At 40.1% G+C, this 14,776-nt stretch overlaps 3 protein-coding genes across 5 annotated transcripts; 2 read left to right on the plus strand and 1 right to left on the minus strand.

Annotated features, from left to right (window-relative positions):
- The first annotated feature begins 102 nt into the window (after nucleotides 1-102).
- LOC117962661 (IQ domain-containing protein C-like) lies at nucleotides 103-2,929 on the plus strand. 3 transcript variants are annotated; one of them, XM_059000323.1, is made up of 5 exons: nucleotides 105-407; nucleotides 789-932; nucleotides 1,060-1,420; nucleotides 1,779-1,917; nucleotides 2,366-2,512. In XM_059000323.1, exons 1-5 carry the CDS (start codon nucleotides 366-368, stop codon nucleotides 2,376-2,378), a joined length of 699 nt encoding a protein of 232 aa, XP_058856306.1. In that variant the 5' UTR covers nucleotides 105-365; the 3' UTR covers nucleotides 2,379-2,512. The 3 variants fall into 3 exon arrangements, with proteins under 3 accessions (XP_058856304.1, XP_058856306.1, XP_058856305.1); XM_059000322.1 differs by having other exon boundaries at nucleotides 106-407; nucleotides 1,796-1,917; nucleotides 2,366-2,538; XM_059000321.1 differs by lacking the exon at nucleotides 1,779-1,917 and having other exon boundaries at nucleotides 103-407; nucleotides 2,366-2,929.
- A 943-nt stretch (nucleotides 2,930-3,872) lies between these two features.
- Nucleotides 3,873-11,983, plus strand: LOC117414071 (doublecortin domain-containing protein 2B-like). Its single transcript, XM_034023735.3, has 12 exons — nucleotides 3,873-4,653; nucleotides 5,232-5,289; nucleotides 7,151-7,221; nucleotides 7,587-7,718; nucleotides 8,138-8,284; nucleotides 8,523-8,562; nucleotides 8,817-8,885; nucleotides 9,269-9,458; nucleotides 9,642-9,745; nucleotides 10,093-10,152; nucleotides 10,502-10,567; nucleotides 10,912-11,983. Exons 1-12 carry the CDS (start codon nucleotides 4,379-4,381, stop codon nucleotides 11,032-11,034), a joined length of 1,335 nt encoding a protein of 444 aa, XP_033879626.3. The 5' UTR covers nucleotides 3,873-4,378; the 3' UTR covers nucleotides 11,035-11,983.
- On the minus strand, nucleotides 11,802-14,769 carry tmem234 (transmembrane protein 234). Its single transcript, XM_058999707.1, has 5 exons — nucleotides 14,700-14,769; nucleotides 13,995-14,146; nucleotides 13,659-13,725; nucleotides 12,792-12,884; nucleotides 11,802-12,446 (listed from the first exon to the last, which is right to left on the minus strand). The coding sequence occupies exons 1-5, from the start codon at nucleotides 14,710-14,712 to the stop codon at nucleotides 12,370-12,372; spliced, it is 402 nt and encodes a 133-aa protein (XP_058855690.1). The 5' UTR covers nucleotides 14,713-14,769; the 3' UTR covers nucleotides 11,802-12,369.
- Nucleotides 14,770-14,776: the final 7 nt, after the last annotated feature.

The raw sequence follows: 14,776 nt of genomic DNA on the forward strand, positions 1-14,776 counted from the left end.
CCAGAAAAAAAGCCATCATGTTTTACTTATGCACGTGTTTTAATAATAATGTGTATTGAGTTTGCACATAAACTCCAAAAAATGTTCATTAAACGATGCTGCTCGTGTCCACACGAGGGCAGAGTGGAGCTGCAGTGCGCTTTCAGAAACGTATTGAAGAACAGAAACCACTGCATTGCGTTTGCAACGGCGATATTATAAAATGAATGATTTTGATGCATTCGCGTTCCAGTAACCACAAGGGTGGAAAGGAATATTTCTCTGTTAAACGTCTTTTTTATCAGCTAGCGTCCTTGCAGCCGGAAGTTTGGGTCTTGTTTCTAAGGAAGTAGCATGTTTTTTGACTTCCTGCAAGACGGTTTGAAATGAAGAGGCAGGAGTTGGAGAACAGAGTCGTCATTTTACAGGTTGGTTTGGGGACTTTATTTATGTATTTATTGATTTATATATATATATATATATATATATATATATATATATATATATATATATATATATATATATATATATCACTCATGTTTTTGGCATAACTTATATGAATTATCCTGGCTTCTTAATTAACAAATGGGAGCCGTTGTGCGTTTGTAATTTGGTGGTGATCCAGATTGCAGAATTGTTGACAGGCGAGTTCATCTTTTTTTTTTTTTTTTTTAATATAATCGTGTTCACGTAGTGTTTTTCTTTTTGAAATGGGTCGTCCGTGTTTTCTTTGCCAGTTTGACTGTACGTGTACATGCAGATCCCCAGATTGTATAAGCAATGTAACTCCGCTGTACTGTCTGATCCAGGCTCGTGTTAGAGGTTACCTTGTCAGAAAGAAGTTATCAAGTTTGCGTGAGGAATATGAAAACATTGTGAGAGAAATAGAGGGAGACTTGGTCCTGCTAGAATGGTGCGGAGAGACGATACAGAGACCTGTATTTGTGAACAAGGTAAGTTTACCCCGATATATGTTTAAATGTGTAAATACAATATTTCTCATAAATGGTAAATATGTTAGAGAAAAGTCTATAATTATTTTTGCTTTTTTTATTACAAGTAAACTTTTTTGATTTTCAGAAAAGGGCATTGTCACAAGCCACCAGCTGTACAGCTGCGGAGGAGCCTACAGAAGACCACAGCAGTGCTGCTCACACTAACAAAACAACATGCAGGACTTCAGAAATGTTACAGCCCGAAAGAGACACCGACGGAGCGACGCTCTTTGCTGTCGAACAGCATCCCCGTGAAGAGAGAGCGGTTCCTGAGCTCCTCTGTGAGGGAGCACGGCACGTACTGGAGTCTGTGGAAGCCTCTGCGAGTGTGTCTGAGCTTTCAGGTTCAGCGGAGGAGGAGGAGAGAGACTTGAGGAGTTGCACTGATTTGACGTCTGTGTGGAATAGCACAACTCGGGACTCCGGCTCCAGTGTTATCCACAAGGGTAAGAGACCTTGGAGCGAACAGATGATCACATTAATAATCCAGCTCACAAGCTCTATGGTATTGTAATGAGGCATTAGGGCTAATAGCAGGTATATTATATTTCGCATGGAGAGACTAAAGAGCCGCCTTCTTAATCCATTAACCTCCAACTATTTTGACAGTCAGCACATTAACCAAACAACAATCACAGACACAACTGCATTACACCAATCAGCAAAGCGTCCAGGCACCCTGGTATTTAGTGAGTGATGGTGTGCGTTTACAGTGCTCGTGCGATGTTTTGATTGCATGATTGATGCTTTCTTTGTGTTCCTGCACGCTGGTAACATCATATGCATTTCTTTAATAAACCCCAGTGTATTGTTCGGCTCAGACTCTCTCTGCAGAACACAGAGCAAGGAAATGCCAAAGTCCAAAGAAGGCCTGCGGCTGTACAGAAGTAACCTGGCTATGGAGCTACTGTGGCTGCAGCAGGCAATCGCAAGTCGAAAAAAAGTAAGAAAGAAAGCAACTGTAGAGTCTGTTTGACGGCTCTTGAATCCAAAACCAGACGTTGCTGACGATGCTTTTCAACAAACGATTATCAGAGACAAGCTGCATCCGCCTGTAACATTGCACTGAAACACTATGCAAACTATTTGAGTGAAATGTCAATCAGTAGTATTTTTTTCTTTTTTTAAACCATTCCAATTTCATGTGCCACATACATTTTGGCTAGAGTACTGTAATCATAACTGATTTAAGTTTGTTGGTATAATGAAACGGACTCTGACAGCATAAGAAACACGATTCCTGTGTGAAATGTTCTTTAAAATGTGAAACCCCTGCCCCGTTGAGTCCTGTCTGCTTCCACTTCTGGGTTCTTAACACAATTTGCATCGGCTACAAAAAAGGAGTTGAATAATCTAGCTTGATTATTTCATTGTCTTGTGTGTCTTTTCAGTATTTGGCCCTGAAGCAAACCCTGGGAACTCCAGAGCGATAGAGGGGTGTTGTACATGTGTGGGTGTTTCAAGTGCCCCCTCTCCGATACATCCTACTCTGCAAAGGACTGCTGACAGTGTGTCAGTGTGGTTTCCAGACACTGCAAGACGTTTGGAATTGCGATTTCTGGAGCTTTCCAAGCCATTATTTAACACTGGTTTGCCGAAGCAAGATGTTACAGCCTTGACCTTTTGGAAACGGTCAACATGGGAGCTCTAGTTCAGACGCTCGAGCTGTCTTGTACCCTTCAAGTTGGTTACGCCCCGCTCCTAGTCTAGCTGTGTTGTGTCTCTGAACGGTATGTGAAAACAACACACAAATTAACAGTAAGATGTGTATAAATCCTTAATGATGTCATTGTTACTTAACTTTCTGGTGTCTGTTTGTATAGTGTATGCAATCCTAGCACATCATATTTTACACAAATATAGTGTCACCCGTTGTATTTTGATATATGTTATGTCTACCATTAATGTTTTTGTAAGAAATGACAAATAAATCGCAGTGTATATTTTTTCCAGAATGTGCTGGTGTTGTTTTCTTAAGGTTGTGGTTCTATGCATTTAAATAAGAGTGATGTATGACTCGCCACTGTTTCTTTTCTACTTGGTTTGCTGAGACTGATTGATATTCTAGAAGAAAAATGGTAGTGAAACTTTGCATATGCTTACTCTTAATTCTAAAGTCAAGACTAAAAAGACTTTTGCATATTCACTGTAACATGACTTTCAAGGATCCTTTTCTGTTTTGATTTTAACTGTGCAACTGGCTGTAGACCTCTTAACACGGGTTTGGCTTTCACTGTGTAGATCAAATGCTGCACAAAGGTGAGTATTTTCAATGATACCCAAGATGCAGTTCGAATGACAGTGTTTTGCATGTACTGTATTGACTTTCAGTTTGAGGAATATACCAAGGTACACCACCTAATATGTGTGCAATATAACATTTCTGAAATTAAGTTGCATTTCATAACTTGCACAGTTACAGTTGATTTGGAACTAATTTTGGAAAAACCAAAAAACGCTAATCCTGGTCTGTGAAACAAGACGGTGCCTTAAGCAGTGCTCTGTGCGGCTGCATTTTTAATTAAGGAAACAGTTAAGGTTTTTTGTGCCCAGTCTGAGGAATGTGGCTGTGTGCTCCAAACGGAACTGCTCCCTTGATTAAACATTAACCACAGAAAACATTCCACTTGAATTGAGTAAGTACGTGTTTATGAACCTAAATGTTGTGCTATAAGGTTATTGAGGATCTGTTATTGTTGCTTGGTATGGTAATAAGGTGAAACGCCCCAGAATCCAGCTCCAATCCATCAGCCAATCATGACCTTTAACCAGACGAGTCGATGACGAGCTGGCAAGAGGCTCCCACCACCTTCACAGCAAGCATCATCAAACACCATGAATAACAAGTGCAAAACGCACAGTCAATCAGAAAACATAAAACTCAACTTAGCAGCTACAGCTTAGCAGAGCTTTGTTGTGAGCATAGCAGAGGCCCTCGGAAAGTGAGATAGAATCACTGATATTAATTAATGATTGAGCCGCTGCTACTCCTCAGCCGAATGGAATTTTGTTTGGTACAGCACCTGGAGGTGTATTTGCTTTAAACAGCCCTTGAGTTCAATCTCTTGCCCTCTAGTCTAGTGGAATTTTATTGGGAGCCAGTCGTAATGATCCTGTGCTGTGTAATGTTTCAGGGGACCTGACTGCCAAACAGTGAGGTGTTCGGTTTATCTTATTGATTCTGCCTTCAAGGGTATGCTGGAGGGTTGGTTTACAAATCCTGCTATTGCTGGAGTTGCTGCCTTGGCAACCAGGAAATACTCCTAGCATAGCCACAGTCTCTCAGTTTAGACAATACACACAACACAAGGCAAGCCAAGGACTCTGCTTAAGCAGCAGCAGCATAACAAGCCAATTATATTAATTTTGTATTCTTTTTGATTTTTAATATTCCTTTTTAAAAAATGACTTCTCACGGGACGGTGCTCCCGCTAACGAAGAACGTGGTGGTCTACAAAAACGGGGACCCCTTTTTCAACGGGAGGAAGTTTGTGGTGAACCAGAAGCAGTTTGTGACGTACGAATCCTTTCTGAATGAGGTGACGGACAACATCCAGGCCCCCGCGGCCGTGAGGAACCTGTACACCCCTCGAGAGGGCCACAGAGTCCACGACCTGAGCGAGCTGCAGAGCGGCTCTCAGTACGTGGCAGCTGGGTTTGAACGCTTCAAGAAGCTTGAGTGAGTACCGTCACCCCTTTCAACTGTCAACTTCTGTGCTCTTTCCCTGGTTCCTTAGATGCTCTCTTGTACTCTGAGATGTTAGGTGTCAGTAATTCAAAGGTAATTAAAGTAAAAGATGTAATTTACATCCACTTGAACTATGTGCTCTTACCAGCCAGTAAACCTCACTTTTTTTTCAGTACAAGTGAAGGACCTAGGTTCCTTGAATAAGCAGCCACAAATATTCAGAACTTTACTTAGTGGTTAATTCAGGTTTCACTAGATGTGTAAACTCCAACCTGTTGAATTAATCCTTATTTTAAAGTGACACTAGATCTAGTATAAATAACTGTTTTCATATTCTTAATGAAAACTTAGGTAGTAAATGCCATATGAACTTGCACGATTAAAAAGTCTTGGTTATTAAAAAGCCTCTTGCGACCACCTGTATATTACTGTATAATGTTAATTGTTTTCCCAGTGGTTATTAATGTTTCCTAAAATTCAACAGTTATAGTTGGATGAAATCCCATGGACAGTAATCTTTTGGGTCTATTTTATTTGGAGTTCAGTTCATTTTGGTAACTTTTTTGCAGCTACCTGAATCCAGGGAGTAAAAAGCCAGCTGTGATCAAAAAGAGAGATGGATTACAGGTGAGTCCTGCAGGTTGTGTATATTGCGGTCTCATTATAAGCCTTTAGACAGTGGAACTGGTTAAGGTAGTATGGGCTTAGCTCACATTTTATAGCACCTGCATTTGGCGGAACACAAATAGCTGTCTCTTAACTATGGCTCATGACTACAGCATTACAGAGATGGAAATAAGACTCCTATTGCATAGCAGTTTCACCCATTCCAGGTTTTAATACAAGCTTGATCAGCTACAGGTAACAAGCTCAAGTGTGTCTTAAACTCAAAGCAAAACCAGGATTGGATCAAACTGCTATGCAACAGGAGCCTTATTGCTTATTGCATTATATAGGGGGAACACTGCACATGCATGCTGTATGTATTGTGCATATTTTGCTGCTAAAAACATCACTAATCAGTAACTTCACCAGTAAAAAGGTACAGTTCCAAATAAGTATATTCATTAAGCTTTGTTCTAGGACCTGTTTGTTTAGGAGCACAGTATAAATGGTGCTGTGATGGGACCGGAGCTCCCTCAGCCTTGAAAACAACAGAGGGGTTGTTCAAACTGAACCTTCACACTTTCAGTTCAGAGAAACAAATGCGATGTTAAAGGCTCTGTCAAACAAGGTCACTGTGTGCAATACACTGTTTTCCCACGTCTGTCACATTTGCTGGCGATTAATTGAAAGGCCTATTTACATTGCTGGGAAAGCGGACAGATTAATCATCCGCGTCTCGCCAGCAGCTGTTGGCAGTGTAGCTACGCAGGGCTCCTGGGGTTTGTCAACGGCATAATAAAATTAAAAATCACAAAGTGATATCATAATTAAAACTGACGGTTTGAATACTATTTGGGAGGGGTGTGGTGGTACTCGTTACTCGCCCTTGTATCAAAACCAAAGGAGAGCCGTTCCCCAAAATACCCTCCAAGGCTCAGTCAACCCAGTGTCAGTACCAAGGAGACCGTGACCAAGATTTGTCACAGTCGGCTAAACAGTTCTTGCAGTACACAGTGCAACCCTTAACAGAGCAGAATTTAGCCGTGGCATTGCATTTCCACAAAACCTGTATGTATCCTTCACTTGCATTCACTTTATAAAGCGAAAGACTGGCATAATACAGTCTCTGAACTATGGCTCCTGAAAACAGATCAGAAGAACACAGAGATGTGCATGTCACCTGTCCACAGCTATCCCTTCCAAGGGATAATGAAAGGTGTTGCACTGTTGATCCATTGTTTGACTTGGCAAGTGACTCCACAAGCCCACGGGCCTCAAGCAGGACACAGAGAGTTACAAGTAAAATCCGTTCTATGATCAAAAACAAGGAGAGAAATCTTTCCTGATTACCACCAGACTGGAGTGCAAGTCCAGGCACGCCCTGGAGTCAGGCCTCTAATGCATTGTTTTGATACAGTGCAACCATTGCTGCAGACTTCGTTTCATCAGCTAAAGATGTATTCAAAGGCTTATTTAATTATCTGGTGGTCAGAATTGGCTAATGGATATTCTGGCATTGTGCTTGAGTATGAAATAGAGATCCTGTTTTCTAGAGGCTTGCATTATGGAACTAGTTAATGTTTTACTATAGATTTGACTATATAGGACTCCATATCCAGACTAAAATATATAATGTGTACTTTTATTAGTGTGTTTGTAATGTGTAAAGTTAATTTTCCTTTTAATATATTTATTTATTAGTGTCAAAATGCGATTGATTGCTTCTGACTACGACCACAGACAATGTGTTGCAAAGAGGCCAATATTAATTATTGTTTTAATCCCAGTCCCCATGCAAAAAGCTCTGGCACACTAGTACAGAATTGGGCTTTTAATCCTCTGCAATAGGCTTTTTAAATTTAGATTCACGTTTGTGTTTCAGATGAGGCCCGTGTACAGAGCGAACGTCTCTGCGAAATGGAGGAAGCACATCCATATGCCATCTGTAATCCAGTAAGTAAACTGGGTATGTACCCATACTCACAACTCCAGTGTAGACGTAGTGTAGCTGACACTGTATTGTATGTAATTCCATTGTAAGGCTCAGTATTATGTAGGTAGGATATCACCTTTGCGTGATGGACAAAAGGGCTGGGTGGGTGCAGTGTGTTAATAACAGGTTGGTGTGTTGTTATGTAACTGCTCTGCAGTTCACCTGTAATAGGGGAATGTCCAGGAGCGCCTGTATGCTGCACACATTCTATATGGCCCCCTAGCTTGTTATGGCCCAGCCAGCACGTTCCAGTAGAGGAAATGCAATGAAAAGAAGCCGCTTTGTAAGCAATGTGCTGTACGGAACTGTGCTGTTTGCTTTGCAGCGTGTTTCGAAACGGGGACCTGCTCTGCCCCCCTTTCCGATTAATCATCCCCAAGAACATGCGCCAGGACTGGGAGAAAATCCTCATCGAGGTCACGGAGAAAGCAAACCTCAGGACTGGGGCTGTTCGCAGGTGAGGGGATGGACATTTAGCATCTCGGAGGGGTGGACATCACTGTCCTGGATATCGAATATGATCAGGTGCAATCAGGCCCATACTCAAAGTGAACTGTCTTCCCTCCACGGTTGCCTGGGTCTCTTCCAGGGGATAAGCCATTAAAGATCTAAAGATGAAAGTAAGGCTTATTACTGTTTGGATAATTCTTGGAAAAAATATGATTTCATATTGCTGCCACGTGATCATTTTAGTCAGAATGAATTATCCTGAATTCATGTAAAAACAAACAAGAACTCAAAGATTCTCAGCACAACAGAATGGGGATCAGTAATAATGTTAATAAAGCATTGGCTAGCACTCCTTTAAAGAAAAGATATACATACAGTATATATGCATCTCCCTGCGAAACAGTAACCGTGTGTTCTGATACTCAGGCTGTGCACAGTAGATGGGGTGACGGTCTCCAGCGAGGAGGAGCTGGTGAGTGGACAGTACTATGTTGCCGTGGGGACAGAAAAATTCAAGAAGCTGCCCTACGTTGAACTCCTTGTTCCTAAAGCACCAGCACACAACGGTCTCAGGTAACAGTGATCATGCTGTGGAAATGACATCCACAAGGCGATAAAACATAAAACATGGCAGGTAGCTGACACCCTTTAACTGGGTGCTATTTGTATCCAGGAGGGGTTATTTTGAACATCTTAATGCAGCATTTTCATTGGAACGCACATGGCTTGTTGACAGTGTTTTTTCCACTGTGGTGTGAAATCGATTCAGTTTCAGAATTGTTTTTTTAGCTTCTGTTTCCATTTCTTTCAGAAACCACCCAGGAAACAGACGCATTACAAAAGGAAACGAGGTATACCATTTCAGAAAAGCATTTAGCTTGCTGTTTCAAGCAGCTTAGATAGTCTTCTTGACCAGCTAAATCTCATGCAGCACTGTGCAAAAAAAAATGCATTCTTTCAATGATGGAAAGTTGGCAGGTTAGGTGAGAATTACTCAATACAGTATCTACAGTTACTGTACTTTACATAAATATAATGATCTCAGGTTGACTTTGATTAACTGCATTTTGATATACTAATGTTTATCCCTGGTTTGGTTTACTAGTATAGGAAAACTACCAGTGTTCCACAAGATGGAGTGAGCGATTCTGCTCTCCTGCGTTCCCCAGAGGAGGTACAGTCACACTGTATTCATTTATATAATAGATAGTGAAGCCCTGTCAGCACTGTGTAAGCTTTACAAAAATGCATCGTTCTGTATGGCACGTGAAAATGACTTTGCTCTCTACTAGTTATCCCTTTCTTCTAATTTGACTGTCTTTGTACTGTACGTGTCAAACGAGAAACATCTTGCTCAGATGAAAAACAGCTACTCTAAACTGAAAAAAAGGTTGTGAACTTTACTGGAACATCAGTTTAACTGCTGTTCAACTATATGTAGGATCCCAAATTGCAGTAGCTACAGTATGAATACAAAGAACTTCCATAGTTGTTTTTCATAATTCTGTGTAGATACTCTTGGCAATTAAAGTGATTATATTATTTTTTTTTTTGCAGTCTGACAGCCGGCGAGTGAAGTCGACAGGAGCGGCAGGTGAAGACACCAGCCCCGTCTCTCCCCGAGCCGGGAGGAGGAAACCACAGAAAAACACCGGGGAGGAAGAGCAATCCCTCTTCTACGCCAAGCCAGTCCGGGTCCGACACTCCAGGAAGAACTCCAAAACCACTCCGCAGGAGACGCAAGAGGGTGAGCGCCCCTGACATGGTTTATCACAGTGTTACAATCAGCTTGAAACCAAAACGTCAATGCGTTTAGCACAACAGGGGCAGGAGAGCCTTAACATGCAACAGACCAATGACCAGAGGGGTGTGTTCAAGGTTTTACTGCTGTACGGTAGTTAAATGGTTCACTACATTGTGTTTGTTGTAGAAGACTCAGGGGTGTTTAAAGTGAACCGGGAGAGACGGGAGGTGCAACGAGCTCCCGAAGTGCCTGAAGATGAGAACATCAGAGTGGAACTCCCAGTGGATCAGGTAACTGCAGCTTCTACTGCCGGGACACAGGGAACAGGTGGGGCAAAACAATACAAACATGGTCAACAGTGCAGGGCCACCATGGACAGCCAGGACGTGACATTGAGTCAGCAGGGCTTTTTAAAATGCTCTACGTGACCATTTCTCAATGATAGCCGCTTCTAATTCTTTTAGGGAAGTTTAGGTTGAAGCAAAGTCTATTCTCAAGAATGCCCCCTTAGAGTCATCACAACAACATGGAGTTAGCTCAGCCCGAAACCTGATGTTGACTGAACTTTTGAGAACTTATCTGTAGTACGAGTTACTGTATGTGCAAAAAACATGGTTTCTAATCCTGTAACTTCCAGAGAGTTGCAGATACTGTTGAAGATGAAACGATAGCAGCGTACGATCATGGAGAAGATGAGGTAAGGGAACAGGGATTTGATTCACTAGTCCTGGAATAAGCCCAGTTTCAGATCACTTGTGGGAAAGTACAATCCATGTGAAATTTACAGTAGCATGTAAAAAACAAAAGTACCATACTCCTGTACATGTAAATTAAGATTCTGCATGTTCCCTCTTATTATTAAATTTACCAATTACATTTCTTTTTTTTACTATTGAGGGACTACTGCAGGATTTGTGAAAATGGCCTAAATATGAAGAACCTCAATCACAAATGAATGATCATGAAAAAACAAGGAAGCTCTTTAATTCTATAGTAAAGTTAAAAAAACAAGTGAGTAAAGCTGATGTGTTTGTAATGTTTTTCAGAGAGAAGCAAAGATTCCTGATGATGAAGCAGTTCCACTGAACCATACAGATCGGGTAGAAGACGGGGTAAGGGAATATATATATATATATAATTTGGTTAAGTAAAGACGTGTTAATACTATGGGAGCTAACCAGCCTCCCTTAAACTTGAAAAGAGATCTCTGTAACTGCTAACCAAAGAGAATCTGCATCATCTTTCTTAAATATAATGTTATAAATTTCAAGTCACAAGCTTAATAATTCAACCTCTTGACTCAAGGTTTACAACCATACATTGCTGGTTCCTTTACACCACTTTGACGAACATGCTTACTTCTTCATTGTCATTGTGTGTGGAGTTGCAGTGTCAGGTAAGAAAGCAAGCTGGGTTATTATGTGAAGACATGTCCATGTCTTTTATTTTACTGAAGGAACTCCCATATCGCGAAACAAAAAGAAGCCCTAGACCTGAGAATGGTAGATTACGTGACTACCACAGTGTGGAGCGGAATGGAAGGACAAGCCACGCCTCCTCTCACAGGCTGCAAGAGTAAATGATCGTTGAGAACTGGAACACCGAGAGGAATGATTCTCAGAACAAATTTATACTTAAATATTGTGCCACGTCTACAACACAATTGGGTCTATTCAATTGCTCTAAACAAATAATAATAAATTAGGCAAAACAGCAGTTTTTTGATCTGCCACTCTTTTAGCACAATTGAAAAGACCACTGTGTGCCTACCATGTTACCATGCCTGCTCCCTGCTATATGAATGCATGTCCACGTTTACAGTATTTTAAATACAAAAATGTACCTATATTGTTTACTGTATTCATATATCCTCAACAGACCTAATTATTATTTTTTAAATATATAATTATATTTATAGAACATACCCATGAACCAAAAGGGAATGTCCTTTAAACAGAAAGAAATGATATGTAGGCAAAAATATTCATAAAACTTGCATTTGATAATACCAAATACTAACACCAGAATGCCACACTCGTCCTGTAGGTGCATCTCTGGTCTGGAGCAGCATAAATGTGTCAGTCTGTTGTCTTAAGACTTAAATATAGTGATGAATATTACTGTATATGGAGAATACTAGGTTAGTTTAATATAATGTAAGAACATGATTAGTTGTAATGTATTTGATTTACTTTTATTAGTAAAAATTCACCAATGTACAAAATATTTTTAAACCTTTATAATCCTCTTAAGTCAGTGTTTCTGGGTGATATTAATATATATTTTGATATTATCATTATCAGTAATGATAATGTAATGCATAATTTGAAAATATCTGAATCAAACTGTAAAAAAAAATTGTTTTATTTTAGAAATACATATTTATATGGCATACATAACTTTCAATATTTACAGATTTTTTTTGCAAGAGACAAACAGTTTACTATCTGGAATTGTATGTTAAACAGTGCTTACAAATTACTTTAATAAGTCTATTTGGTTTCAATAAAAATCTAACTTTATATAAATGTAGTGTGTGTTTCTTGAATGATTTTGAAGGATCTGTTAACTTCATGTTCCTTGTTTTTGCCCTTTAATTGTAAATCTGAACACCCTTGTCCGAAGACCTCATTTTATAGTGTCTGCTGCAGCTTGCACAGAACTAGACAAGCACAGCATGTACAGGTCTTCAGAATCGAGTTGTTCAAGATTCCTTGGTATGGAACCAGGACGTGTTTGGAGCACACCTTGGACCCAGGTGTTGCTGGCTTCTCAGAGAACCTGCATCAGTTCCTACAGCCAGGGCATGGTCTGTAGTATCAGGGCACTGTGTAGACCTGGGCAGTCCGTGTGACTGCTTTTCTTTTTCAGTATTTCGCTCCCTTTTCATATTTGGATATACAAGTTATCCATTTTAGCTGTTCTCCCCAACAGAGCTGGCCACACAGAGTGTAACGCCAAGCATAGTGAGGAACATCCCAAACACAACCCCTGAAATAAACGGTAAAACATCCGATTAGCTGTGCTGTTAGAAGATGAAATGACAAGTCACTTCAATCCAGTCTTGTTTCAACACATTGTTTGAATGCATAGTGGTTAATAAATTAGCCTGGAAAAGGGAATTAGGCTGCATTGGAATTTTGTATTAGACACAGTGGTTAACAAACACACTCTCTTTATTGAAATATGTCATAAAGCCACAGATCAACCTTTACCCCACTTACACAATCCATTTTATTGGAGCATCTTACAGCACTGGGGAAATCACCCCAAATTACATCAGCCACCTATTCATGGTTATCTGGGGGTGTTGCCTCTGATATATCTTTTACTTACGTTTCCCACCAATTTCTTCACCCAAGAGCTTTCCTGTTAACAGCGTAAACAGGAATGTGAGGGAGTTGGATACAGGCACAGCTAAAGACAAGTCTGGGGAGGAGAAAATTACAAAATCAAATGATATTTAAAACATAAGAACATAAGAAAGTTTACAAACGAGAGGAGGCCATTCAGCCCATCTTGCTCGTTTGGTTGTTAGTAGCTTATTGATCCCAGAATCTCATCAAGCAGCTTCTTGAAGGATCCCAGGGTGTCAGCTTCAACAACATTACTGGGGAGTTGGTTCCAGACCCTCACAATTCTCTGTGTAAAAAAGTGCCTCCTATTTTCTGTTCTGAATGCCCCTTTATCTAATCTCCATTTGTGACCCCTGGTCCTTCTTTCTTTTTTCAGGTCAAAGAAGTCCCCTGGGTCGACATTGTCTATACCTTTTAGGATTTTGAATGTTTGAATCAGATCGCCGCGTAGTCTTCTTTGTTCAAGACTGAATAGATTCAATTCTTTTAGCCTGTCTGCATACGACATGCCTTTTAAACCTGGGATAATTCTGGTTGCTCTTCTTTGCACTCTTTCTATAGCAGCAATATCCTTTTTGAATAATAACTTACATGAATACTAATATTATTGATATCATGAACGTGTTTACAGTATCAAATAGTGTGTTATAGATTTTATCATACTAAAGGCTATCCAGGCTACTGCACCTTGACTTCAGGGGCAGTTGTCATGATAGCATAATTGTGTCAAAAACTATATTTACCCTTATAACAATTACATGCTGCCACAGTGCCATGCAATCTGTCAATGTGAGGCCATGCATTTCTTTTGAGACACGAATATAAAAAGCAAAGTGCTCCACTCTACCTGTAGAGGCCAGTGTCAGATAGTAAATGACTGATCCACTTTGATTTAAAAGAAATGGCACCAAATACTGAAAAAGAAATGACACCATTAGGGGATTCGGGAACATTGTGGAGAAAAACAGCTCAGCCTTAAAGTTTTTGTGTCTAATATATAATAATTCTTTACACAAGAAAAACGTTATACTGGATATTGTGTTAGACTGTCTGAAAACCTTTATTAACTCTTCATAATAAGCGCTAATTGGTGTTTGGGCTATACTTGCACACGCTATTAATAATGACGACCTGGCGTCTTTTTCCCTCTCTGGTCACACATTGTGTTTGAAGATATTCTTACTTTATAGTTGAGGAAAAGAAATCGGATTTCTGCAAGAAACTGCAAGACCACACTCCCTTTCTTCACTTCTTCGATTCCTTCTGCCCCTTTCTTCAGAAACGGGTTTGTCCCTCCCCACAACACAGCCACGATGACAAGACACAAAACTTCAACTGGAATGGAGACAGAATGTACACTTGCTTACTTTAAACTTGAAGGACTCTTTCAAAGAATATTTATAAGTGCTGTTTTTTTAAGAGTGTTTAAAATGACGTCATGCAAAAATTGTTATTTGAAAACTGAGAATACGCTTCAAACATTCTCTAAAAAAAAAAGTTGAAAGGGGTTTTATGAACTGCAAATATATTAATTACAGGGCTTAATAAAAAAATGCTTTACAAAAGATTCCTTAAAACTGTCCTTAAGGTTTGTCTATGGAGCCGCATTATCTAGATTTGGTTTGGGGTTACAGGCAGCATACATGTTTGTACGGGTACTGTAACAAGCGGTACGTCAAAACATCATGTCAGTCTTGTTAAGTAGCTATTTCCTGATACCTGTTCGTGTTTTGTTTTTTTTAAACTCCAGTGTACTAACACAGCAATTAGTTGGATAACATAACCATTATTAAATATCCGTGTCGCTGCCAAACGTTAAATAAAACACACAATTTAAATCGGTAGGGTTTTGCAAAAATAAGAATATATATACACAAACTGAACTCACACAAAGACACCATGGTAACAAGGACGACACCGGAAGCTGAGTGTATCACGTGACCGCCGGTACTGCCTGCCCTTTCA

This window comes from Acipenser ruthenus, chromosome 25 (assembly GCF_902713425.1).
Source record: "Acipenser ruthenus chromosome 25, fAciRut3.2 maternal haplotype, whole genome shotgun sequence".
In the NCBI taxonomy this organism is placed as follows: domain Eukaryota; kingdom Metazoa; phylum Chordata; class Actinopteri; order Acipenseriformes; family Acipenseridae; genus Acipenser; species Acipenser ruthenus.

What these genes read in the sequence shown, in the direction of transcription:
- LOC117414071 (XM_034023735.3), top strand. Translation starts at nt 4,379, where the DNA reads ATGACTTCTCACGGGACGGTGCTCCCGCTAACGAAGAACGTGGTGGTC. An exon ending in TGGAACTCCCAGTGGATCAG is followed by an intron (nt 9,746 to 10,092) that starts GTAACTGCAGCT and finishes TGTAACTTCCAG; the next exon opens with AGAGTTGCAGATACTGTTGA. An exon ending in ACGATCATGGAGAAGATGAG is followed by an intron (nt 10,153 to 10,501) that starts GTAAGGGAACAG and finishes AATGTTTTTCAG; the next exon opens with AGAGAAGCAAAGATTCCTGA.
- tmem234 (XM_058999707.1), bottom strand. An exon ending in TTCTTTTCCTCAACTATAAA is followed by an intron (nt 13,726 to 13,994) that starts GTAAGAATATCT and finishes TTTCTTTTTCAG; the next exon opens with TATTTGGTGCCATTTCTTTT. An exon ending in TGAAGAAATTGGTGGGAAAC is followed by an intron (nt 12,447 to 12,791) that starts GTAAGTAAAAGA and finishes CGTTTATTTCAG; the next exon opens with GGGTTGTGTTTGGGATGTTC.
- LOC117962661 (XM_059000321.1), top strand. Translation starts at nt 366, where the DNA reads ATGAAGAGGCAGGAGTTGGAGAACAGAGTCGTCATTTTACAG. An exon ending in ACAGAGTCGTCATTTTACAG is followed by an intron (nt 408 to 788) that starts GTTGGTTTGGGG and finishes TGTCTGATCCAG; the next exon opens with GCTCGTGTTAGAGGTTACCT. An exon ending in GACCTGTATTTGTGAACAAG is followed by an intron (nt 933 to 1,059) that starts GTAAGTTTACCC and finishes TTTGATTTTCAG; the next exon opens with AAAAGGGCATTGTCACAAGC.